Consider the following 22,866-nt stretch of genomic DNA (forward strand, 5'->3'; position numbering starts at 1 on the left):
CTTTTTCAACGTCAAGAAGGCGACAAGGAACTTATCGCGTGGCTCAGCGCTACACTCACGTGATGCACGCGCTCGAAAGCTGTGGGTGGAATTTGGGGGATTTGGCCATCCAGCAATTGAAACGATTCCCAAAAGAGAGGTAAGTGAAGGTGTAGATTGTGGCAAGGATGGCTACAGGATCAAATGGGAAGGTGCTGTGAGAAACGGTTTGGTCAGCGTCTTCTGGTTGAGGAGTGATCACTCAAGGTATAATAGCGACTTTTCCAGCTCATCGTTCCTTCCTGTCTGTCGATATTCTGTAGTCTCTATCTCTCAATCGTAACACCAATACCAACACCCGCTAGGCCACAGTCAGACTACAATGGCCCACCTCCAAAAGGATCGCTCGCTCATTGCGGTGCTCGGAGATGAGGTGCAATAGTTTGCCAATGATATTTGCAATAACCCTTCTATGTTGGCTTACTCGACCATATTCAAAAGGACTCTGTGACAGGTCTCCTCCTTGCGGGGATTGGTCATATCGATTCTAAGCAAAAATCAAACTTTCTTGTAGTCGACTCGAGTAGGTCACGTTGTCATACCAGGGCATTCCAATATCCATTGTTGTTTATCCGTGATGGACATAGAAACACCACTGGCCAAGATTGAAGAATCGTTCGAAGAATTTACAAACCGCAAAGATGTTGCTATCATTCTGATCACACAGCAGGTTGCCGATGAGATTCGTCATATATTGGATGATTATGATCAAGCTTTTCCAACAATTTTGGAAATCCCGTCCAAAGACAGGCCGTATGATCCGTCAAAAGTACGTGAAGGGGAATATAAGACTTGCAACATGATGCGTTACTTAGCAGCGTCTTCCTCTCACAGGACTCGGTATTGAAGCGTGTGCAACGATTGTTTGGTGAAGGAGCTTAATGTGGGCATGACATATATGGTAGATGTAGAACGCTTTGTAACATGTGCTTTCTTTCCAAGCTGGATCTCGATGCAGAGCGACACTGCTTTATTTACTACGAGAGAAAGAGGATCTACCTGTACAATAAAAACCGGAACATAATCATCATCACCTTGCTCTCTCCGTCTTACTCTTCTTGTTGGGCCGTCCAATCCCATTCTTCTCCATTTCCAAAAGTTCCTTCCCACTCTTAATCTCACTTTCATTCACACTCAAACCCGGAATATTAGGCTCCACCAACCGCAACGTCAACTTGCTCCTTCTCGCCGCCCCACCAGCCTCCTCAACGTTCACAACGACCACAACTTTGGAAAACAACTTAATGGTCGCATTCATCGCCACAAGACGGTTGCTGTCACGGTCATATGTGAACGGTGATGATGCTCCACCATCAGCAGATTCTTCTCGCGTTGAGTAGACATAACCTTCAATACCGTACTTCGGGATGAGGACAGAAAACCCGTTCTTCATCACGCGGACAACGTAGCCTTCCTCTTTAATGACCTTGTCCTTGAAGAAAAGGTTTGTGAAGAGCTCGACGGAGGATCGGGAAGCTTGTTGAGCCATGCGATGGCGGTAATTGAGAACTAGCAAACAGAAAGTGTGTCAATAGGTATTGACATCAACCAAACCTAGACATTTGGCTCCTCACCATCACATAATTCCTTCAACTTGACTTTATCTATCAGTTCGGATGAGTAATTCTTCTCATACCCGATGGCAACCGCCAACAATCTGTGCACCACCAAATCAGAGTATCGTCGAATAGGCGATGTGAAGTGTGTGTAAATCCTAGTTGCAAGACCGTAATGCCAAAAGTCGGGTTCGGATATCGTCCCAGAGCAAAAGTAAACGGCTTGCATCATGCATCGTGTGGTCATGATTCGGATGAGCTTATTGATATATGGTTCGCGTGGTACCTAATTAACGACTGTGTAAGTAACCGTAGAGGATTGACCCGCATTGTTCAAGCAGCATACGTACAACCGCTTTATCGAGAGAATCAGCCAATGTCTTGGACGTCTGCACGTCAAGGGTTATGCCAAGTTCACCAACTGCTTTGATCAAAGCTTCAAAATTCGAGGTGGGCGGCTTAGGATGCCTTCGTAGCATGGAGGATTCCGGAAATGCGGAATAAATTTTCGTCGCAACCCAAATATTGGCGAGCAACATGAACTCTTCCACTAGAGCATTTGTCTCCTTGAGTTCCTTCATCTCCACGTCAACGGGATCTTGTTGATCCTCCTCCAGCTTAAATCGAATCTCGGGTGACGCCAATGTCAGAGCCCCGGCTTCCATTCGTCGTGCCCTAAGCTGCTTGGCGAGCCGATTCAATCCTTTGATACCCATGGTCACAGGGTCTGTCAATGTTGCATCATCCAGACGAGCTTGTGCTTCATCATAAGTTAACGATGCTTTTGACCTGATAACACTCTTAGTGTACCGCACATTGACAACATCGGCATTTTGTGTCATCTCCCAGATACATGAGAATGCCAATCGATCGACATTGGACCGAAGGGAACATAAATTTGTTCCCAACAATCCCGGCAACATATCGATCCGCTTATTGACAAGATAGACAGTTGTACCTCTCCGCCGCGCCTCCAGATCCATTGCATTCTCGGGTTTTACAAAGTGGCTCACATCGGCGATGTGCACTCCTACTTCGAAGTTGCCATTTGGTAATGAACGACAATGAAGGGCGTCATCAATGTCTGTGCATCCAGGTGGATCGATACTGCAAACGTCGAGATGCCTAAAATCCTCGCGACCTTCCAAGTGCTCATTCCGCACAATCCATGAATCCCCCTCTGGCGGCAAAAAGCTCAATACTTGCGGAGAGAACGGAGCGAAAGGGACGTCATGCTCAAGCAGTACCACCTCTGTCTCAGTCGCCTGCTCGCCAACATCCCCCAAAGTCCGTATGTAATGTCCCGACGGGTATCTTGCATTCTTTGCCCATCCGTCAATCGCAACAACTATCCTTCTTCCCACGAGCTTTTCCGCCTGGCGCGTTCTAATGCGAATCTTTGGGATTTTCTTATCCATAGCCCAGAAGAAGACCATTTGCTGTGTCGATAGACCACTGCTTGACCGAACCGAGGACTTATCAATGGTTCCACAGTACGGTCTCCAGTTGCGCTTGATGATGCCGACAATCTTCCCTGTGGGTACCGTCTCTTTGGCAGCCTCATCGACATTCATTCGATCTTCTGCTCTCGCCATTGAATCTTCAGCGTTTACTGGTTCATCATCACCATTTTCGACTTCCTCCTCTTCTAATATGACGCCCACAGGAGCCCTCCATTCCGACCGTGGGAGAAGTTGCACCGCCACCACGTCCCCATGTATACCGCGGTTCAGATGTTCGCGTCCAACAATCATCACCGTTTTCTCTTCCTTATCAACTTCAGCAAAAATGCTCCCCTGGAGGCCATAGGTAAGCCCATGTACATCATAGTTCATCCTCGTTATGGAAACGCACCTCTAAGAAGTTATTTGAACTGATGCTTAATTTTCCTTGAAGGAAGGCGCCTGATCTCAGACCAGCTGACATTTGACTCACTGACAGGTGCTAACATGAATTATCATATCAGCATCTAGCACATTTAGTATTCGAGAATAGTTTGTCACGGACTGGTACACACCTCAGGGTAGCTGAACTTATCCTCCTCATCAACATGCTCTTCGTCCACGGCCGCTACCATGTCAACAAGCTCTGGGTGATCCGTCATTGATGCGACATACTGTCGAACTAGTCATGGTATGGACAATTTAATTTCTTTTGCGTTTACCCACCAACTTCGACGTACTACTAACCCGAAAATGTCGTCAACCCTTCTGCTTGTGCTTTCTTTCGGTTGTCCGCATCGTCGGTGACAAGAACGAAAGTCCACCTTCCCCCAACATGCTCATTATACCAACGTGTAGCAGCTCGTATCGCTGATCAAAACAATTTCATAAATTATCTCACTATCTAGGTCCAACCTTAAGTGCGATCTTACCTCGATCATTACGATCGTTTGGGGTCTCATCTTTCTGTTTTTCAATGTACGTCTCTCTAAAAGAAAGCATTAGAATTTCAAAAGGAACCTAAGCGTCTTCAAAGGCGCATTTTACCTGTTGTGCTCGTTCGAAAAAACGTAGAAACGACGAGCGGGATCCGATATCAGTGATCGTACGCGATTGTAAACTGGGAAACTTCTATGTCGTAACTCTTCTAACACTGTCTGTAAAACTACTACATCTGTAAATGCCTTGTGCTCTATTACATCGATCTAAGATAAAGAAAGCGTTGGTTGGATCAGAGACAAAAGTGACATGCTCTTATGAAGCGAGCACGCACCTGGTGGTAGAGCACATTGGTGTCTGGCACCAGAAAGTGTGGTGTGTTGACTGTCTTGGAAGTCCGAGGAGACGTCAAAACGACATTCTGCTCCACGCATAGTTTACAACCAGCTACACCACAATATATATCGTCTCGCAAATCTGTCACATAGCATATTCTCAGCAACTTGGTGTGGCAAATTGGGATATAGCAGTCGAGATCTAGTCTGAACTTACAGTGCTCTTTCACCACTTTCACGATTGTCCCTCGCTTGGTTTTTCTTATGAAAGCTTTATTTCTTAGCATGTTGGGCGAGCAGTTACCCTATCTTTACGGTGATCTCGGTATCTGAAGGCAGGTGCTCGAACCAGACCACATGTAATTTCCATGGCAACAAAGCGAAGAATCATTAAGCCTATTTTGGTTTAATCATGATTAAGCTGTCTCAAGGCCCCTGTGCACTCTGGTGTCGTTCATGAAGCGAGGAAAAATGGAATTCTCCTTGCGGACATGGCTCCAAGTCCGCCAACGAAGCGACGAGCTGGCGCTAGCTTGACACAACGTGGGAAACGAGGAAAGTGGAAGGAGGGGCGTGGACTGGGGCCTCGAAGCCCGAGACAGCGAACGCTCCGGAACTTTTTTGGAGACTCAACGACTCACGGACCGGACCACGAGTCTGCCGGCAGCAAAGAAACTTTCTTTGAAGACGACTTGGAGGAAGTGTTAGATTTATCTGGGCATGCTTCAGATCCAACGCGCAAGGGTCACCTCGTCGTACCGCTGCCGTCTCCTCCGACCGACTCTCCTGACGAAGATGGTGAAGGTGGCCAGAAGCCTGAAGCATTTCGGTTTTATACTCCTTACTATCAGCGTGTTTTTGAGGAAGGTTTGAAAATTGTGCTAGATGGGGAGGGATATCTATTGAATCAAGAAGAACTCACGCTTGTATCGAGGTACATGAATTTGCATGGTATGATTTGACATCTGTCTTGTAAAGGAAAATGGTACCCATCTGATCGTGCATATAAATATGTGCAGTTGATGCTCAGCGCTTGTTTATCAGGCTTTTCTCCCGAGAGTGCAAATGGTTGCGACTGGCATCCCTGAAGTACCCCGAGATAGATGATATCCCGCTAGGTGCCGCAGAATTGTGCAGTTTAGATTTTGCAGATAACGGTAGTGTACTATCGCGAAACGCGATGTCCAAACTAGCGTATTAATTCTGGGACCATACTCAGATATTGAGTCGCTCTCCGATCTCCTTGCCGTCATGGGAATCATGGAATTGAAAGAATTTATGAGGGACAGTTTGATGGTGTTTAAGACTACGTCTATAGTCACCAAGTCGGCTCTCATTGAAGCAATTATTGCGAACGTTAAGTCCCAGCGCCTGATCACAGGTGATCCGATAGCTAGATTGAGGAAACGGGTCGTGCAGCTTCTGGGTAAGGTCTGGGACGCAATTTCCATTACCCCTTCTAACGTTTTACTACTAGGACCTATAATCAAAATTAAAGAAACGATTGTAGATCTTTTTGAACGAGTGATGGTGATTTATTTCCGATCTTTGGATATTCTCGAACGACCAATGACGGCAGGTATTTTGTCGGAAGTGGAAAGGTGGTCATTTCCAGAATACGAAGTGGATCGGAGTCGTATTTTTGAAAGCAGAGAGATATGCATCCAATGTAAGGACAATCATCTGCCCAGTCACCGCCGATCCGACGAATGACATGTGTCTGTAGATTTTGATGCTTTGAAGCTCCACGCCAAAATTGAGCGATTTATAGAGAAAAGGCTGCTCTCGGATGCTCTTACACACCTGCCGGAGATCCAGTCTGCATGGGAGTCGTGTGTCAAGCATGGGCGTTTAGCCGAACCATCACAATACTTCCTCTTGCAATTTACGCCACCTCGTGTTTATACCCTTCTTTTGACAACCTTTGCAATCCACATCCTACCACCACTTCATCAGTACGACCTTGCGATTTCCTTGCTCCATAACCTCCTATCACAGCAATTTTATGGTCGCGGGTCGCGCGGGAAATGGTGGGACCAGCTCTCGCATCTAATGCTCAATCATGCAGACATGTCACCCAGTGATCGGGAAGAAACGTGTCTGGAGCTTTGTGCTGAAGCTGTCCGAGATCCGCTCGTGCGGGCTGGAAGGCTAGTGAGTATACGAAAACGCATGGAGAGGGTGGCAAAAAAAATCTGGGAACGGATCCATTTGATAGCACGAACTAATACCGGGAAAGGAAAGCCTGGCAAAAAGGACAAGGTGATGCTTAGCGGATGGGAACAAATTATACCCTCGGATGTGAAGAAGAGATTGGTGGATTTGACGATCAGAGATACGCCGGAAGTGATCTTTGAAGGAGAAAAGCTGCCAGATGGGGTCACAGGTCACAAGTCACAGTGGAGTACACTTCCTGAACCGTCGTCTACATCGCCTCTACAAGTGGAGACTGAACCCCGGATAGGAGAAATAGCCACAGCTTCTAGCGTCGAAGAACTCGCGCTTCAGCACTATGCAAGGCGCGGCTACCATGGCCTGCATGTGGAGAATGCGCTTTTCCACCATTTGTTTGGCCTTCTTCTCTATCCGATTCTTTTCTCACCGGTTCCCGCCGTTTTCCAAACGCGCTTCCAGACATACCCACTTGACCTATTCACGGACGATTTCTATTTAGGCAGAGAACTGGTAATTCGAAGTCGTTGTGAGGAAATCTCAGGGTGGAGTCGGGAAGAACTTTTGGCTGAGATTGTTGATGCAGACGCTAGGCTACGGCAGAAAAAAATTAGAGCTGCCGGATTGGCCTGGAGTTCGTTCGACGATGTTGTACTGAGACACATCGTCTCGTGCATGGACCCCAAAGCTGTGGCGGCTGTAGTCAAGTGCATGGCAGAAGGGTATAGAGAGCATTGTGGTGGGTTGCCAGATCTGGTACTCTGGCAGTTGCCCTCCACGGACGCTGGAATCGGGAAAGTGAAGCTGGCGGAAGTGAAAGGACCAGGGGATCGGTTGAGTGAGAAGCAAATTATGTGGATGGATGCGTTGGCTGCGGCTGGATGGGAGGTAGAGATTTGTAAGATAGTGGATACGAACAAGATCCGCCGCAAAAAGTTGATTAGATGATATTTAGAGGTAAACATTACAATTGACAGCATCCAAAAAATCGGCTCGTATCTGGGTCTATAATCTGCTCTCCGTTCTTGACACTCGCTATGCCAGAACCGCGGCTCTTATAACCGACAACAACTACCAAGAGACTGTTCAAGATCTGTCTTCTTTGCTGTTTCAATCGGAAGCTCATTCAAGTGACGTCTTCTCTTTTGTTCCTTACTCACGCGACCTTCTACACTAATATTCCAGCGTTGCAGGTCCCCTCTACCAGGGCCGGAACTGGAAAGAACTATAATTGCAATTGGCTACATATTACCTGGTAGAAGACTGAGGTTTCCTTGGGTGATGGACGATAACTGCTGTACCGTTCAGCCCCATTTTGGCCGCTTGACGATGTTGCGATCACCTATCGCAATCCTTAGCGCAAGTGCGATCAATCGTGAATCGCCATTTAGACAAAAATGGCAAGATGCGGATGACTCATGTTGCCCATGGCGACGCGGAAATAACAGCAACCACTTGCTTGCTGTCGAGCGCTCTACGACCAATTCCACACCGTCATGACCAGCGTTCCACGAACGGCATTTCGCGGGTTTGCCCGCACCGCTTCTTCCATGCCGCGCACCGCGCGCTCATCCTTCACTCGTCCCGCCGCTTCTGCGTTTGCTTCAGCGCCAGCGGCAGTCCCACTAACGCGCGGGATCTCATGCGCTCCAACCCCAGGAAGTGCTCTACTGGTGAGGGTCAACTGCAGTCCTGCGTGTGGCCTAGGGATCCATCGCCAAATGGCTTACTGATGCTCTTGTATTTAGAAATGTGGCTCAACAACTGCAGGACATTTGGCCGCGTTGATGCGAGGGCGTGCTGTTCGGACATGGTACGGTTCGCTTAAAGATGATATTTAGGTACGGCATCTTCGTCAGGCCCTGCCGGCACAGATTATCTTGTCGGGCGGTTTCCGGTGGGCGAGAAAAATCTGTGTTCTGGCGAACTGGGCTGGCAGAGTTCAATCGCCGCGTCCTCGTTCTCTTTCTGCTCGACGAAAATGGATCTTACTGACGCCGGTTGTTTGGCTTTTCTATAGCGGGATGGGCATATTAGAAGATCGCTGACACTCCATTGTGATTACTTAACATCAACCAAACCGGGCTCACGCATGCCTCGATAGTATGATGCTCCAAAAGTTCGGCATTCGGACCTTTTCACCTGAGTTGTTGTACCGATGATGCGCTCGTACTGTAATTTGTCACTTGATATATTTATTGTAAATTGAAGACGTTGAGCTGTCATTCTCTCAAGCACTTGAAATAGATTGATTTTTCACCAATGAAGATTGATATCTTCACGAAGCATACATTGAGATGTGAGGAAGAGTGACAAGACAGCTTGCACCACTGAAACCACCATTATTCAAAGGTTAAACAAATACATCGCGCTAACTACACCGCAATATGCTACTATACGTTATTCAGACAAATTCTTAGTGTCGACTCACTTGATCCCTGCCCCGTCCTTTAGCGTCAAATATCCATAGGCAGAGGGGTTGCTTCCGAGTTTGTCACAGCGCGAAGGGTCACTTTGATTGGCTGACCGTGGGTTCTTGGCTTCTTGTGAATCTTAGCTTCGCCGAATGAATCTGCGTAGTGATGACATCTGCATACCTCTTGATCGCAAGTAGATGCGAAAGCCATGATTGTACCGTTCGGGTTGAAAGTCAAACTAGTGATGGATGAACTGGCTTGGATGGACCTTTTCAGTCGTCTTCTTTGGGTGATATCCCAGAAATTGCTGTCAAAAGTGAAGATACCAGATGATATGCATTAGTACGTGGCTGCTGATTGCAGGCAGGAACGCGCTGCGTACCACACCCCGTCCGCTCCCCCAGTTGCGAGTGCTCCAAAGACGGGATGGAAAGCCATGCAATTCACTGGTGTCTGTGCTTCCTCTTGGGCCCGGAATATGTAGCCTTGTCGATCGGCGTATTCTACTGCAACATGGCCATCCACACCTGGCAAGGAAGACGCCTCTATATGGTGTCAGCTGACAATAAAAAGCAGAACATACCACCGCATGCGTAGCTGGTACCCGACGGAGATACGGATACGCATTGGATCGGGCGGCGGAGCGGACCTTGGTCACCCTGAACACTATGCATGAGCGTCGTGGTTATGCAGAGAGAATTCAATTTAGTGTCAACCTTGAGGGGCTCGCAAGGTTTTCTCATATCATATACCCCAATCTTTTTATTCTCCATTCCCACCACCAATAGAGAAGTTGCAAAGTCTAAAGGAGGGAAACGGGACAGCTGTTATAGATTGGATTGCAGGGAAGGATGAATTATGTACATACCCATTGACTTCGCGCGCTCCGGAGTTTCTGATGTCAGTACGCTATTGGGAGCACGAAGATCCCAATACTTGACAGAAGTGTTGGAGGCTGCCGTTTGGGAGTCCCAAACTCAGGAATGTGATACCTTCATCTGCTTGTCCCAACCAGCAGTGCAAACAACAGCGTCATCCACAACACGAATGCATCTGAGGGGCTGTATAAATGGAATGCTGCCGATTAGTATGATCCTATGTTTAACACGCAAACCGTTAGGCGCCGGGGGTCGCATACCGCCGCATGCCGGGCAAAAGGCATCGGTTGCGGTGTTTGAAGATCCAAGACTGCGCCAATCCCGTTAGAGCTGCCACAGAATATTTTCTCACTATCCTACATGAAAGGATGTAGTTTAGCATATACATGCATTTGCTATCATCATGAGCGTTCGGCGTACCTTGCTCCATTGACAGCAGAGAGTAGTCGGTCCGCATTGCCAAATGTACTTGCCGACAGTCAATCCTGGAACAATGTAATCCATTTATATAATCAATGAGTTTTTGCTTGCTTGAAGAGAAACACACCGCTTTGTTGAATTTCCCAGACTCTGACGGTACCGTCCCAGGAAGCCGCCGCAAGATGCTCCGAGCGAGGTCTGAATGAATGAGAAGTCATCTAATCATCGTGACAGTTTTCCTAACACGATCTCAAAACCTACGAGAAAGCCAACTCGGAGACAGTGTCTGAAGGGGGCTGGACTGCAGCTACCTGACAGCGTTCAATGGAATGGAAGATAAACAAACGATTTAGTAGCTGCTCGCGTCAACATGAGCATTATTTTGCTCTTGCACAATTGCTTCTCATCCACTACTTTTGTGAAAGAACATCACCTCAAATTCCATGTTGCTGTTGAAAACGATAAGTCAAGAGCGGGAGACTATGGAGAGAGTAAGCTTCGAAGTGGAGCTCAGGACACGGATGAGGTAAGCGGTACGATCGATTTGTCACATGACCCATACATAGGGGTAATTTGGAGTCTGTTCTCCTTTCTTCCTTCCGAGGTTTTGAAGGACTGCTGAACAGAAAATACGAGCAAGAGTATAGTTGAAGGTGCTATTGTCTACTTTTAGGAGATAAGAATTGCTTGGAAACCCCCGGATAGAGCTGGTTCGCGGGAAAGGTTGGCTTTGCGGACAGCGCTCAGCTCTATCGGTTGCGGTTGCGGCTCATTGACCTTGAACCCTCGGGGCTTCTCTGCCAGACCCTCACCAACAGCACCATTTACTGTATGGCAGCTATTACAAACCTCACATTAGTTGCAATGGAGGTGAAACCTGTCGCAATGGCTCCGGATGAGGAGTCGCTGTTTGCCAGCGACTCGTCGCTGTCGGAGCTTGGAAGCGACTTATGCACGAGTGGAGACGACGATGAAGTTCTAAAAGGACAGAACGGTTATGATCTTACAAAAGATCCGTCAATGGCGGACTCGTCATCGGTGCGGAGAAAGAGAAAAGGAGCAGGAACACGATCAGAGGAAAAGAAGGTAAACTTTCGCTCAATTCTCCTGTTCGTACCAGGATGTCAGCCATCTTCATAGACGAACAGAACGGGTGTATTTTGTTAAGCAATGCACTGAGATACACCGTTTATGACAATGATTGCTAACCTTATTGTCTGTCGGGCGCCACTTGATTTTCAAGCGTTTGCACATCGACGCAGCTTTGCTAGCACCATCGGTAATCCCAAAGTTTTCGGACGGTGATGCGAGCCTGCACCCACCACTTTCCGACACGGTCACCATTCTAGAAGGGGAGGATACTCCCGCGCGACACGTCTGGCTTCCGATGCTCGGTCTAAAAGCCTTCCCCACAGGATATACACTTTTCACAGTAAAATCACGCTCGTGGACGCAGGACGGGCAATTTCGGATTGATCAGTACTTATACGGGCATCCCTCTGGCGGCTCTTATCGCAGCGCAAAAGAATTCCGCCCGCATTTGGAATGGCTAGTTACGGGTGACCGAAATGCAACTTGCATCTGCCTGTTATGTGCACGCCTCAGCCGTTCGTTCGAAGCAGTATCTGCGAATCACACATCTGAATTGAACAAGAATAAGCCAGAAGATACCGCACTGCTCAAGCCACAAGAAATGGACGTAGCCGAAGTGATGGGCGATGCTTCCAAGCCGCGCATAGCCAGGAAGGCGGGCAGTGTACCAAAGCCAGTGCAAAATGCCAGCCATAATACCTTGCCACAGCTGGAGGTACGACCTAAACGGAAGGCGAGCATGAATAACAAGGTACTAGCTATGTTGCGACCAAGCATGAACCGAACGAAGAAACCGGCAAAGAAGAGAATTCCGATTAAGCAAGAAAATCCCGCACCGAGAAAGAGTTCAACGAAGGCCGGGCGTGACTTGCATGTCCAAGTGGACGTCGACAGCACAACTTCAACTCCTTCCCCTTTATCTGACAATTCAAAGCAAACCCCGGATTCTGAAAGGCGGCGAAGGTCCCGGAGAGGCGAAGGCGGTGGTGGAAAGTGGAAATGGACGATGCGTGGATGGGTTTGGGTGGATAAGGATGGAAATGAAGAAGTGTTGGACGGTGATTTTCTGTCCCCGGCCGCAGAGGTTGCAGGGAGAAAGTTGGGTTTTACGGAAGTTCCACCATCTATGAGTCCCACGGAGAAAAAAGCTTCTGCTCCTGGAGTTCTTATTGAGACAAGCGTGGCAGAGCAACGCTTGGTAAGTCGAGTGCTGTAGAGGGGCTGACGCTGCATGGAAGTTGCTCTCTAAGCTAAAATTGCTTGCTTATAGAAACCGTCGGCTACCGTGACTGACAACATGATCAAACCGCAGTCACCAACGACCACAGGCGTTCCTCTACCCGCCTCAAACCTAACCGTCCCTTCATACTTACGCTCGGAGGACATTGAACCCCTTGAAATAAGCAGCATTTCCAGTGCTGATCTGGAAGCGGCGGAAGTTTTGGTGATGGTTGCACGCCGGGGCTCTTTCGGACATACCGAGATGTTGCAAGGGAATTTCGCCGCCCACGCTGGGCAAGTTTGAAATCTGTGGGGGATATATATACCCGTTTTATGATTAGAAGCCTTGACACTTATTAATGTGCTGGGCACTGTGCGATCTGGGGATTGTATATAGGTGATATTTTTGCAAGTGTTTTATAGAGACACTGAAGAATAATAATATTTTGAAACGAACCAGTCGAATCCCAATGATATTTTTCCTGCTATCGAAGCGGGATGTATGGACAAGACAAAATATAGTACAAAAAATCAATTGGCCGGAAGAACCGGCCAATGTAGCTATTTCAAAGGACAGTATCAGACAAATGACAGTTGAGCTCATGTGACAGGAATGCCATAATCCGCGGCCAACTGTCGTATCCGCTCTTTGCAGAACTTCTCCAGCCGATTTGCGCTAATGGAAAGTATGAGCTGCATATCAACCATGTCTAGGTCGTCCGGTAGGCACTCACCACTTGACGTACGGCGTGTGGTCCTCGTTATAAATTTTACAATTCTGAACAATCAATGCGAATTCAGCCTCGAATTCAGCTATAGATTGATATTTCCCATCCTCCAGATGCTCGCCCATTGTTCGCAAGTCTGCGGATGCGACATGTTTATCACAACGCAATTGAGGAGCAGACATGGATTGGGACGGAAAGGGAACTTACCCATTGGATGCTTAATTATATCATAATAGTCAGGTACTCCAGATACAGGCTCTGTAAAGGGCCAAGCATTCTGGTTCTCTCTAAGCTCACCAAGTAGTTGGCTCAGCATATAATACATTGGACTTTTGGTGTCGTCTGAGCCTCGTATTCTAGTGCAGCAGAAGGTCAATGCGGTTACGACTGGCGTTGATGCATAGATACATACTTTTCTTCAATATCGGGCGTCCAGCCTGCCTCCTCTACGAATTGTGAACAATAAGTAAAAGTAATTTAAATCAGGAGCGCATCTGATGCAACATACGAAGTCCAGGGATGTCCTGGGGATTGACATGCGTTGCGCCCTTTTTAAATGCATCCAAGCCGGGGTACACAATGTGCGACTGGGATATTTCTTTTATCTTTTGGAACACAGCCTGCGATTCCGTGCGTGAGTTGCATCCGCATTTAGCCAACATGCGCCTTTGCCCGAAGCATGGGAAAGTACCTTTCGATGCGCCGCATATATGGTATAAATTTCAAGATACCGGACCTTGGGGAAAAATGTGCATTGGAGGAGAGTGGCACCTTCATAATCTTTTATATATCCGACCCAGATTGCTTTCTCGAGGGTTATCTCCGAAGTGAAGCCCTAAAAGCATGCGATTATGGCCCGCTCACTAATGAAGGCATGAAACTGCGCCATTACTGAACTAACCTGCTTCTTAAAAAACCCGATAGCAAAATTGTCGGCGTAGGTGAGGAGATGTTGCACGCCAAAGGTATCACGTACGTAGTCTTTGAAATGGGCCATAAGACGTGCCCCATATCCCTATGATGATCATGGTTCATGTAAGGACGGAATAAACCCGTCATGTATACGTCAGGACCTCGTACCGAAGTTTGATTGCCACTCAATACAGCCAAGAACACAATTTCAGCAAACTTCCGTGCTTCGAAGGGTCGAAACGTGATACCTCCGATCACCTCACGATTGGCTCGGACAACGACGTAGCTAAAGTGCTCCCTGCAACCAAGGGAGGTCAGCTCCAATGACCGTCCGACCACACGTGCCGTTTATTACTCACCTTGAATACACCACGCGAGCGATATACTCTCTTGGCATTTTCGGCAATTGAGCTTGAATGACGGCTTTGAGTCTTGACAGCAGAACAAGATTCTCCTTGCGGCCATCATTGTGCGCCAGCTTAAAACTCACGAATCCAGACTGCTCTTCCTCTAAGATTCGCTTGTATTTCGCGGAGCGGACCTAAACGACACCACACGTCAGTACTCAAAGATGGCAGATGCTTTGCACTTCAAGATCTGAAATTCACCTCGTTAAATTTTTCTGGTGCGGGTTGGACACCATCTTGAATATCATCCACAAGTGTTGTTGGGGCAATCAATGGACTTGGCAGCTTCGGTGGTACTTCGCCCGTTGTGAGCGCTGATGCTGTGTCACCATTTGCCACATCCCCGTTTTCATCCGCCTCTCCTTGTACACCAATACTCTGATTAGCCAACGTTCTTCCACTTTGAGCAGGGGTATTTGTAGGTGTGTCACTGGCAGGAGTCTCTTGGGAGCTGAATATTTGCTGACCCATTCGACGGCGTTTCGATAGTGGCGCCTCGTCCTCTTCCGAGGAGGAGGACATGCGCCTCGCGGGTTCTGGTGTACCACTTCTACTTCGTTTGGGTTTACTGCTTAAGGTAGGGCTGGCCTCCGCCCCAGCAAACAAACTATCTGGTGCTTTGATAACATCATCGCTGGCAGTTCTCCGGCGTTTGGAGAGCGGTTCTTCGTCGTCGTCTGAGGATGGTGGTTGTGGCAGACGTTCAATGGAGGGAGTTCTATGCCGCTTTGCGGTTTCCGGTGACATCGCTAAGAATGATAAGGTATCTGAGACGTTGAAAGAACCTGCTTGCAACGGGTTAAGCGCTTATGAAAGCGCTTAGATGAGTCCTACAGATTGCGAGCCAGATGCGAAAAACCTCACGCCGAAATCTCCGCCGATGACAAGAATTGCTTTGCCCCCGACTTAACCGACTGGAACCGTACAATTTGTGGTTAAGTCACGATTGTCATGCTGAAGAAGGAATGTTGGAATCTGCTGGGACCCTCCATTGACTATCGCTCAGGCATGTCATCAAATATTTTCACTCCGGTCAATCAGGTATGATTTGTATCTTATCGAACTATAGACAATGTCGTCTGACAGTAGGAACCAAGGTGCGGTTGACAAATGTGTCCGTGGTACGGTTGAAGAAGGGTGGGAAACGGTTTGAAGTTGCCTGTTACAAAAACAAAGTTCTCGAATGGCGGAACAATGTGTAAGTCATTTGCAAGCAACAAAATTGATGCGAGTCAGAGATTGAGTTTAGTGCAGGGAAACCGACCTCGATAATGTCCTGCAAACCCGCACAGTTTTTGTGAACGTCTCAAAAGGGCAACTTGCCAATAAAGAAGACCTCAACAAAGCCTTCAAAACAACCGACACGGACAAGATCATTTTGGAGGTACGCAATTGGGCTATATCTCAGAAGACTGAGAGCTGTAACCACCGACATGAAACAACCTTGGCATAGTTAGATTTTGCGAAAGGGTGAATTGCAAGTTGGAGAAAAAGAACGAACACAGCAGCTAGGGAACCTTTCGAGAGATATTGCTACCACGGTTGCGGAAAAGTGTATCAATCCCGATACCAAACGCCCGTATACCGTGACTATGATTGAAAAGGCCATGGCGGACCTTCATTTTTCGGTCAACCCGAATCGGAACGCGAAGCAGCAAGCCCTTGAAGTGATCAAGCAGTTACAAGAAAAACAAACCATTCCAATAGCTAGAGCACAGATGCGCCTTCGTGTTGCCATACCTGGGAAGGAAGGAAAGAGAGTAAAGGAGAAGATCTCGTCACTAATAGAGAGCACAGAAGACGAAGATTGGGGCGATGAATATGAGCTGGTGAGCCTGATATCAGTTTCATGAAGTTGCATGAATGATGGATGATCTAATGCGCTCGAAAATTTTAGATATGCCTGATCAATCCTGGACAATTCAGGGCATTGACAGATGTTGTGCAGAAGGAAACAAAGGGTAGAGGACAAATTGAGGTGTTGAGCATTCGAGATACGGACGACAGGGATGAAGCTTTTGCATAAACTATCTAGTCCATAGAATCTGAAGCGCATGTGTTTAATTATCCATTCTGAAGAGAACATCTGCATTATCCAAACACGCTCTGTATGCACGGAATAAACGGCAATCCGGAATGTTACCAATTATAACACTATAGGGCTGGTGAACTGACGGCATTAGGTGGAATGTGCACATCAGCAATTGGCCAATTCAGCGTGACGAGAACACCCGACACACAAAGAGGCACTGCCAGTATCTTGTCAAATCGTTTTACCCTGGCTTCTTTGGCATCATCGTGAAGGGAGAGGAGATGCTTGTGCTCGGCCATGACCCCCACTTCCAGGAATCCCTTTGGCAGCCTGCTTTCTCTTCTTAAACGCTTTGACTTGCTCGTGACCCTCCTCAGTTACCACCAAAATCCGCTTCTTATCATTCTTCCAGAGAATCGCACCAAATGGCTCTGCATAATCGCTGAGTTGCTTGTACTCCTGTATGTCGGGGAAGTCGTTGTACATGTAGGCTGCCATGTGACGTACAATGAATATAGCTAGAATTTACACAATATAGGAAATTTGAGACTTTACCTCTAGACACTCGCAGTCTATTCCGCTCCATTTCCCATAATCGAATCTGATCAACAACCGTCTCGGGCAAAATTGGCGACTGTATATATGGCAACATATTCGGGTCAAACGCTCTTCCTTGAGGCACCCAAACCGTACACCAACCTGTTTCCTCATCTCCGGATGTGCATGTGCGGTGAGGTAGGTAATGATCTACGCAACATAATGAGACAGTGCAGCGGGTACAACGGCAATCTTGAACAAAGCAGTACATACTTGATCGGCTGTGATTCCTTTCGCTAGCGCATCTCTTACTCCATCACGTGTAATTAGCCCCACAACCATATTCTGGAAGCGTGCTTGCAGGGAGACAAAGAGACTTAAAATAGCGATTTGCAAAGGAGACTCTACCGGAATTCATAAAATGAGTGCAACTGAAAGCGCTTCAGAGAACCATAAATACAAACCCGTATAAGCATATATTCGATAGTTGGTTTCCACAATAATATATCCATGACCTTCTTCTGGCTTCCGTGCAGCAATCATTGAACCTGACGTGAGGGATGTCGCCATTCGTGTGGGGTAAAACCTGCTCGATTTTTTCTATTCCAAAGAGTGCTTCAAGTCAGTAATTTCGGCGTCGTGCACATTGGCCCTTCCCAAGTATACCAACCTTCCTTTGATAGAAGAGGCCAAACCATTTGAGGTCTTCCAGAACCATCTTTTGAGTGTCCGTCAAAGGATCTATTGAATATGACTGCCATACCATTCATAAGCAACAACCATATATGGCCAAGTGAAGAACATATCGGGTCGCGTCACTAACCTGACCAAGCTCCAAACTGCCAACTTGGAACAGGAAATTCAGGACCTCCACGATATCCATTTGCAGTTGCCTCTGATAACACATCCGTTTTAGCGTGGAAACCTCAGAACGATTTGTACTTCCAGGCTCTCACCTCTGCCAGTTCAAGATACTGGAGCAAGAGCGACCACACTTGAACATTGACATCTAGCAATAGAAATTGAAATCCTTTGCTTGTGATCATGGTTCTTTCATCGTCCGTTACACCAGACCGGCCACTGGAAGAACGCTATGTATTAGAATTTGTGCCAGAGGATAGGCGATCGTTTCGCGTTCTTACTCTTGCTCTTGTAGTCCAGATGCAACAAGTAATCTTCCGACTGCCTTCGGTCGTTTCTCAGTTGGTGTGCCAACAAGGTAGTGTAGTACCGCCTGATGAACAGAGCTGATAAGGTTACACTCTCAATTGTAATCTATCAGTTCGTTGACATACCTCCCAGGCTTCAGATGCATACCGATCGAGAAAAGGAATGTCTACCTCATATTTATCCTGGGTATCGGCAGGCTTTCCGAAACTCGCATGTGTACCACTACATTAGGGTAGCAAGTAAACGTGCGTCATTACAATACTGGTGCTCACTCCCGCCCTATTGGTCCTCACCCGCCAACCAGAGCATTATGCATATTCTCTTGAAAGATTCGATTGATCTGGAGATGTTCGCTACCGGTCTCTGTGCAAATATTCATTTTGGCAAGCTTTTTCAGACTATCTCGGAGATCGCTGGAACATAGCAGTCGTGTTATACTATTGCTGTTCAGAAGAAAGGTCGTAATAGGCCCATGTGACGTACCTGCGATGCTCCTGAAAGCACCAAGCTTCAACATCTGCTTTCAGGACGGGGCGTTGTGTATAGAGTAGTCGCATCACGATCTGCTTGGCGACAGGTGGAAGGAGTCTATTTCCAGGTCTCAGCTTCGAGTTTTCAAGGAGCTCTCCTGATATCAATTCTCACCGAAGCGCGGCTAAACATGTTGCAGGCTGAGTGTAGAGTTTGTCAAATGTTTGTTTGGGGAGAGTTTCTAGGTACTCTTGGATACTATTCTGTTGCAATTGGCCATTTTAAGTGTCATGTGAACGCTTTACGTGACTATCCAGTGCCATACCTTTACGGTAGCCAATGAGTCCGACATGTTTCGATCGCCTGAACATCTCCAGATCCCGGCACTAGATGTTTACGAAAACTCCGTCAAGCGACAGGAAGATACAGTTCCACATTGGTCAATGACATCTCAGACTTGGATGCAATTTGGATATAGTGTGGATCATTCCCAAAGTGGTTAAATTGTGATCTGAGCGGCTGTGAAAACTATATACAGCCAGATATGGATAAATGACGCGCAGCATTCCATTACTCACAAATACCAATGCTCGGTTGGTGTGATCTGCCAAAATGCCCAAGGAAATCGTAACTCTGCAGCTAGGCCACACAGCTAATTGGGTCGGAACACATTTCTGGAATATTCAGGTAAAACATGTCGTGCTCTGGGCATATGGACATTCTCATACCGTTATGTTTAGGAATCATATTTTCACTTCAACCCAGACGATGAACCAGAAATTCAACATGATGTTTTGTTCCGGGCCGGGAGCAACGTATATGTAACTATCCGTTTTCATTTCCAAAAACGACAACCGGTGTACCAACGTATCCTTTGTGATCGGAAAGGGTGAAGAAACATATACCCCGCGGTTGATCCTGTTCGATCTGAAAGGTGTACCCGTGTCTCTACTGATTTTTGGCGTACGTACAAGATGCAAGTGTTGACATAATGTCAAGGTGGTCTGGGGACCTTGAAGAAAGTTAGTCCTCTATACGAACCTTCAAACGAGAGCGCATCCTACACCGCTGACACTTGGTAAGAAGCGCTGATATCTATAACTCTATTGCAAGAGCTAAGACGCTGTAGGAGTGGCAAAGTTGAACGATATGCAGAAGAGCCGTACCCGAAAAACCAATTCCTTCATCATCTGGACGAGGTAGCATACGAGACTCACTTGTTATCGTAGGCGGGCCTTTAATCCAAACTTTAGCCCCCGCCAGAGACTACAATACCACTCACTTACGCCGATGAGCTTGAAAGAAAAGTGTCTGTATGGTCAGATTTCAACAAGCTTTATTATCATCCCAAAAGTATAGTCGAGATACCCCACTACTTGCACGAGGACGACAGGAATCCTTTTTCAACATTCACCCAAGGTCTTGACATTTTTTCGCAGCCTGACGTTGTGAGTACCCAGCCGTGCCCATTTCATCGTCCCCTAAAAAGTAAATGTGCATATTCAAATACGGTAATAGAAGGAAGACGTCCTTGATGAACGACTTCGCTTTTTTGTCGAAGAATGCGATTCGTTGCAGGTGCGAGTTTAAATCATTACCATGATTGGAAATGCTGTACTTACGAACCAAGTAGGGGTTTAACCTTGTGGCGGATGCTGTAGACGGATTTTCAGGCATTACCGCCAGTCTGTTGGAATATCTTCGTGATGAATTTCCCAAGAAAGCTGCCATAACTTTTGGAATCCACAAGCCGCTTCCGCACGAATACACTGAGGTGGAATCATTTTGTTCCCTAGAGTGCCTTCAGCGTACAGCTCACTTTACAATCTACAGAAAAGCCGAACCATATGTTCTATCAATTCAGCACTGCTTCTGGAGGCCGCCTGCCGAACAAGTTCCTTGTACATTCCTATGTTTCCACCTACGAGAAATGATCTTGATCCCAATGGATGGTCTAAGTATCTCAGCACAGATGTGCGTATGGCACGTATTTTTTTGATTGAGTGCCGGCTGACAATTTGTGATTCTATCTAGTTTACCTCTATATATCATTGGAGTGCCTACCTGTCTACTGCCATAGAGACCACACTACTCCCGGTTCGGTATGTCCGTCCCCTTCTCCCCATATTACAAGTGCGCTGAGCACTTGATAACCCCCTTCATTCCAGGGTAAAGGCGAATCCGCTACATATGCTTGACATGGCTGATGTTGTCAGTGGCGGAAGCGCCCGTACATTGGCGGCATTAGCCTCTTCTCTTCCATTTCCCATGCCTAAGCATGCACCTTTTACCACCGTGATGAGCCCCCAAAATTCAAGGATACGATGGATGCGGGACTTGACTCAGCAGCTGCCATATGACTCGGTGGGTTCCCACAAATTAACATATGCTACAGGTGCGCCAAACTCATGACATTTGCTGCAGATAGGAGACCATTTCGGACACGTCGCCGTTTCACGAGGTGTAGCTGAGATTGCAAAGTTTCAAAATCACGAACATCAACAATGGTGAGCGTTTGTGGGGGATATGAATAGCAAAATCCTAACCATTCTCATCTAGTCCGCCTACCAAATCTCAAGTACAAGAGGCACTTGACAGGCTTTACAATTCGCAGTCAGCAATGGCTGGTGGCCGAAGGTAAGTCTCTTATTCCTCTCAATAGACCCACCATCGCGCTCAAAGAGATGACGGTCCAGCATCGCGCTCGACCAGGCCATGCCGGTCGCGGAAACTTTTCCTCAATTTTTCACCGAGCATGTTGATAACAATGGTCTTGTCGATGATCTGGCTGAGCGACCTAGCGGTAAGATTACAGAGCGATGTGATTTTGATTCCGTTTTCTCATGAAATCTATTGATGCAGGGGTTGTAACCCGAGTAGCTACAATGACTCACCTACAAATATCACCTCAGCTGAAGAAATTGATCATTGATGCTGCTCGGACACTGACCAGAATTTCAACACCTATTGCTGTCTTATATGAGAAAGGGGAGCATGGGATATCTGGAGAGGATTGGCGGGCAATGAGAGAGGCCATTGAACAGCTGGCAGAGAATTATGAAGAAGAATAAAGGTACTGTCATACCTCATGTAAAATCGCAACTGATACTAATACTCCACCCACCAGACTCGTGGTATTGGCACATTACCCCCACCAATTGTAGATGTCTGAAACCTTTAGCATAGCCGCGGGCAAATCTTTCTGACTCGAGCTGAGCAGTCAGTTCATATGTTAACTTTTGTATTTGCTTTTTGTATGAACGACAAAACAGATCAATCTTCTCCTGCTGGCACCTCCTCCTCTAGATATTTGACCAGCTTTACGCGCATCTCCGTTAAGTCATCCCCTCGTAGGATGTCACTGACGAATGCCACCTCCACTTGCATGTGAACCATTTCTAAGGCCCCTCGTAGTACCCCGCACAAAACATTGGAATACCACAATTCGGTCACGGCATCCTCTGGAAGTTCCACGAAATCTGAAAGCGGGTTATCTTCGAGGACTAGGGAGAATTCTTTGGAGTCTGCGGACCAGTTTGTTACAGTGGGTGATATACCGAGGAATATTTTGAAGCCAATCTGTCCGAATCGCGGCGTAAATTAACGAGGCACTAGCAATCAAGCCTTCAAAGGCCCAACACCCACTTTTGCTATTGTATCTGCCGTTTCCCGAAAGTCACCGCACTTGGTAGTACCAGATTTTGCCAGGAAATCTTCAATCAACCGTACTCCGATATTATATCCCCTGTGGTAGAAACAGTTTTTAGCAACGAGAACGATATATCTCCCCCACAGAACATTCAACCAACCCACATCTTCTCCAAGTGCTTATTTACTTCTATATAGTTTTCGTGATCTTTCATGAGTTGCGCCACGACTGAACCGTACGTCAGCGTAAAAAGTTCGGCGCTCTGTGCAAACGTTCGTTAGAGTCTAGAAAACGCAGATGAGGGGCGATCCTTTGAACCAGCATACAATTTTATCCACTTTTGTCTTCCATATCTCATCTCCAGTTTGTCGTGGCTGCCGAAGCATGGTAATCTTAGCTCTTTGGTGGTGTAAATTGAGGAAAGATGGGGGAAGCTAAACGGGCAGAAC

General features: G+C 47.1%; 10 protein-coding genes across 12 annotated transcripts; 5 read left to right on the forward strand and 5 right to left on the reverse strand.

Moving 5' to 3' along the window:
* Positions 1-100: 100 nt before the first annotated feature.
* SPPG_01505 lies at positions 101-1,087 on the forward strand. Of its 2 annotated transcripts, XM_016749821.1 has the most exons (6): positions 101-139; positions 303-412; positions 481-562; positions 627-808; positions 874-922; positions 982-1,087. In XM_016749821.1, the coding sequence occupies exons 2-5, from the start codon at positions 362-364 to the stop codon at positions 919-921; spliced, it is 363 nt and encodes a 120-aa protein (XP_016612100.1). In that variant the 5' UTR covers positions 101-139; positions 303-361; the 3' UTR covers position 922; positions 982-1,087. The 2 variants fall into 2 exon arrangements, with proteins under 2 accessions (XP_016612100.1, XP_016612101.1); XM_016749822.1 differs by having other exon boundaries at positions 874-1,087.
* SPPG_01506 (VacB and RNase II family 3'-5' exoribonuclease) lies at positions 956-4,637 on the reverse strand. The gene is made up of 10 exons (XM_016749823.1): positions 4,529-4,637; positions 4,311-4,453; positions 4,085-4,242; positions 3,970-4,025; positions 3,785-3,907; positions 3,613-3,719; positions 3,450-3,539; positions 1,946-3,391; positions 1,614-1,881; positions 956-1,548 (listed from the first exon to the last, which is right to left on the reverse strand). Exons 1-10 carry the CDS (start codon positions 4,596-4,598, stop codon positions 1,070-1,072), a joined length of 2,940 nt encoding a protein of 979 aa, XP_016612102.1. The 5' UTR covers positions 4,599-4,637; the 3' UTR covers positions 956-1,069.
* Positions 4,638-4,760: 123 nt separating this feature from the next.
* Positions 4,761-7,465, forward strand: SPPG_01507. Of its 2 annotated transcripts, none has more exons than XM_016749824.1 (5): positions 4,761-5,296; positions 5,356-5,468; positions 5,531-5,737; positions 5,789-5,980; positions 6,038-7,465. In XM_016749824.1, exons 3-5 carry the CDS (start codon positions 5,563-5,565, stop codon positions 7,429-7,431), a joined length of 1,761 nt encoding a protein of 586 aa, XP_016612103.1. In that variant the 5' UTR covers positions 4,761-5,296; positions 5,356-5,468; positions 5,531-5,562; the 3' UTR covers positions 7,432-7,465. The 2 variants fall into 2 exon arrangements, with proteins under 2 accessions (XP_016612103.1, XP_016612104.1); XM_016749825.1 differs by having other exon boundaries at positions 4,761-5,262; positions 5,331-5,468.
* A 1,474-nt stretch (positions 7,466-8,939) lies between these two features.
* SPPG_01508 (uncharacterized protein) lies at positions 8,940-10,282 on the reverse strand (the record flags this gene model as incomplete). The annotated part of the gene is made up of 9 exons (XM_016749826.1): positions 8,940-9,055; positions 9,119-9,207; positions 9,283-9,427; positions 9,484-9,559; positions 9,617-9,702; positions 9,769-9,835; positions 9,893-9,961; positions 10,039-10,134; positions 10,199-10,282. 9 exons carry the CDS (start codon positions 10,280-10,282, stop codon positions 8,940-8,942), a joined length of 828 nt encoding a protein of 275 aa, XP_016612105.1.
* Positions 10,283-10,796: 514 nt separating this feature from the next.
* On the forward strand, positions 10,797-12,967 carry SPPG_01509 (uncharacterized protein). Its single transcript, XM_016749827.1, has 3 exons — positions 10,797-11,284; positions 11,442-12,488; positions 12,561-12,967. The coding sequence occupies exons 1-3, from the start codon at positions 11,030-11,032 to the stop codon at positions 12,813-12,815; spliced, it is 1,557 nt and encodes a 518-aa protein (XP_016612106.1). The 5' UTR covers positions 10,797-11,029; the 3' UTR covers positions 12,816-12,967.
* On the reverse strand, positions 12,936-15,419 carry SPPG_01510 (uncharacterized protein). The gene is made up of 9 exons (XM_016749828.1): positions 14,760-15,419; positions 14,511-14,692; positions 14,320-14,449; positions 14,141-14,254; positions 13,931-14,074; positions 13,748-13,859; positions 13,652-13,685; positions 13,447-13,595; positions 12,936-13,375 (listed from the first exon to the last, which is right to left on the reverse strand). The coding sequence occupies exons 1-9, from the start codon at positions 15,303-15,305 to the stop codon at positions 13,242-13,244; spliced, it is 1,545 nt and encodes a 514-aa protein (XP_016612107.1). The 5' UTR covers positions 15,306-15,419; the 3' UTR covers positions 12,936-13,241.
* Positions 15,420-15,509: 90 nt separating this feature from the next.
* Positions 15,510-16,584, forward strand: SPPG_01511 (SBDS family rRNA metabolism protein; the record flags this gene model as incomplete). Its single annotated transcript, XM_016749829.1, has 5 exons — positions 15,510-15,599; positions 15,656-15,756; positions 15,813-15,942; positions 16,016-16,387; positions 16,456-16,584. 5 exons carry the CDS (start codon positions 15,510-15,512, stop codon positions 16,582-16,584), a joined length of 822 nt encoding a protein of 273 aa, XP_016612108.1.
* Positions 16,521-19,197, reverse strand: SPPG_01512 (transcription factor tfb2). Its single transcript, XM_016749830.1, has 14 exons — positions 19,094-19,197; positions 18,943-19,031; positions 18,781-18,885; positions 18,591-18,710; positions 18,423-18,519; positions 18,270-18,361; positions 18,084-18,207; positions 17,951-18,022; positions 17,798-17,881; positions 17,592-17,727; positions 17,401-17,531; positions 17,290-17,337; positions 17,146-17,224; positions 16,521-17,081 (listed from the first exon to the last, which is right to left on the reverse strand). The coding sequence occupies exons 1-14, from the start codon at positions 19,118-19,120 to the stop codon at positions 16,852-16,854; spliced, it is 1,434 nt and encodes a 477-aa protein (XP_016612109.1). The 5' UTR covers positions 19,121-19,197; the 3' UTR covers positions 16,521-16,851.
* A 172-nt stretch (positions 19,198-19,369) lies between these two features.
* SPPG_01513 (uncharacterized protein) lies at positions 19,370-22,070 on the forward strand. The gene is made up of 16 exons (XM_016749831.1): positions 19,370-19,455; positions 19,509-19,589; positions 19,657-19,702; positions 19,768-19,846; positions 19,898-19,967; positions 20,022-20,216; positions 20,287-20,346; positions 20,402-20,542; positions 20,602-20,742; positions 20,803-20,870; positions 20,937-21,132; positions 21,193-21,275; positions 21,328-21,405; positions 21,465-21,571; positions 21,631-21,841; positions 21,896-22,070. The coding sequence occupies exons 1-15, from the start codon at positions 19,381-19,383 to the stop codon at positions 21,837-21,839; spliced, it is 1,629 nt and encodes a 542-aa protein (XP_016612110.1). The 5' UTR covers positions 19,370-19,380; the 3' UTR covers positions 21,840-21,841; positions 21,896-22,070.
* SPPG_01514 (TRAPP complex core subunit BET3) lies at positions 21,947-22,860 on the reverse strand. Its single transcript, XM_016749832.1, has 4 exons — positions 22,744-22,860; positions 22,582-22,679; positions 22,414-22,513; positions 21,947-22,347 (listed from the first exon to the last, which is right to left on the reverse strand). The coding sequence occupies exons 1-4, from the start codon at positions 22,801-22,803 to the stop codon at positions 22,042-22,044; spliced, it is 564 nt and encodes a 187-aa protein (XP_016612111.1). The 5' UTR covers positions 22,804-22,860; the 3' UTR covers positions 21,947-22,041.
* Positions 22,861-22,866: the final 6 nt, after the last annotated feature.

The sequence above is a fragment of the Spizellomyces punctatus genome (assembly GCF_000182565.1).
Source record: "Spizellomyces punctatus DAOM BR117 chromosome Unknown supercont1.2, whole genome shotgun sequence".
NCBI lineage: Eukaryota > Fungi > Chytridiomycota > Chytridiomycetes > Spizellomycetales > Spizellomycetaceae > Spizellomyces > Spizellomyces punctatus.

Coding starts and splice junctions, on each gene's coding strand:
- SPPG_01505 (XM_016749822.1), top strand. CDS start 362: ATGGCCCACCTCCAAAAGGATCGCTCGCTCATTGCGGTGCTCGGAGAT. Junction 413..480: donor TTGCGGTGCTCGGAGATGAG/GTGCAATAGTTT, acceptor CATATTCAAAAG/GACTCTGTGACAGGTCTCCT. Junction 809..873: donor GGCCGTATGATCCGTCAAAA/GTACGTGAAGGG, acceptor TTCCTCTCACAG/GACTCGGTATTGAAGCGTGT.
- SPPG_01506 (XM_016749823.1), bottom strand. CDS start 4,598: ATGCTAAGAAATAAAGCTTTCATAAGAAAAACCAAGCGAGGGACAATC. Junction 4,026..4,084: donor TTTTCGAACGAGCACAACAG/GTAAAATGCGCC, acceptor GCTTTCTTTTAG/AGAGACGTACATTGAAAAAC. Junction 1,549..1,613: donor GTTGAAGGAATTATGTGATG/GTGAGGAGCCAA, acceptor TCTGTTTGCTAG/TTCTCAATTACCGCCATCGC.
- SPPG_01507 (XM_016749825.1), top strand. CDS start 4,803: ATGGCTCCAAGTCCGCCAACGAAGCGACGAGCTGGCGCTAGCTTGACA. Junction 5,469..5,530: donor TTTAGATTTTGCAGATAACG/GTAGTGTACTAT, acceptor GACCATACTCAG/ATATTGAGTCGCTCTCCGAT. Junction 5,981..6,037: donor CAGAGAGATATGCATCCAAT/GTAAGGACAATC, acceptor ATGTGTCTGTAG/ATTTTGATGCTTTGAAGCTC.
- SPPG_01509 (XM_016749827.1), top strand. CDS start 11,030: ATGGCAGCTATTACAAACCTCACATTAGTTGCAATGGAGGTGAAACCT. Junction 11,285..11,441: donor CACGATCAGAGGAAAAGAAG/GTAAACTTTCGC, acceptor TTGATTTTCAAG/CGTTTGCACATCGACGCAGC. Junction 12,489..12,560: donor GCGTGGCAGAGCAACGCTTG/GTAAGTCGAGTG, acceptor GCTTGCTTATAG/AAACCGTCGGCTACCGTGAC.
- SPPG_01510 (XM_016749828.1), bottom strand. CDS start 15,305: ATGTCACCGGAAACCGCAAAGCGGCATAGAACTCCCTCCATTGAACGT. Junction 14,450..14,510: donor GCTCGCGTGGTGTATTCAAG/GTGAGTAATAAA, acceptor CCTTGGTTGCAG/GGAGCACTTTAGCTACGTCG. Junction 13,596..13,651: donor ACGCCCGATATTGAAGAAAA/GTATGTATCTAT, acceptor CTGCTGCACTAG/AATACGAGGCTCAGACGACA.
- SPPG_01512 (XM_016749830.1), bottom strand. CDS start 19,120: ATGTCGGACTCATTGGCTACCGTAAAG. Junction 18,208..18,269: donor TCTGGACTACAAGAGCAAGA/GTAAGAACGCGA, acceptor GCGTTCTTCCAG/TGGCCGGTCTGGTGTAACGG. Junction 17,082..17,145: donor TAGACTGCGAGTGTCTAGAG/GTAAAGTCTCAA, acceptor GTCACATGGCAG/CCTACATGTACAACGACTTC.
- SPPG_01513 (XM_016749831.1), top strand. CDS start 19,381: ATGCCCAAGGAAATCGTAACTCTGCAGCTAGGCCACACAGCTAATTGG. Junction 19,703..19,767: donor GATCCTGTTCGATCTGAAAG/GTGTACCCGTGT, acceptor CATAATGTCAAG/GTGGTCTGGGGACCTTGAAG. Junction 19,968..20,021: donor TCCTTCATCATCTGGACGAG/GTAGCATACGAG, acceptor TCCAAACTTTAG/CCCCCGCCAGAGACTACAAT.
- SPPG_01514 (XM_016749832.1), bottom strand. CDS start 22,803: ATGCTTCGGCAGCCACGACAAACTGGAGATGAGATATGGAAGACAAAA. Junction 22,680..22,743: donor AGACAAAAGTGGATAAAATT/GTATGCTGGTTC, acceptor ACGTTTGCACAG/AGCGCCGAACTTTTTACGCT. Junction 22,348..22,413: donor CGGCAGATACAATAGCAAAA/GTGGGTGTTGGG, acceptor CGATTCGGACAG/ATTGGCTTCAAAATATTCCT.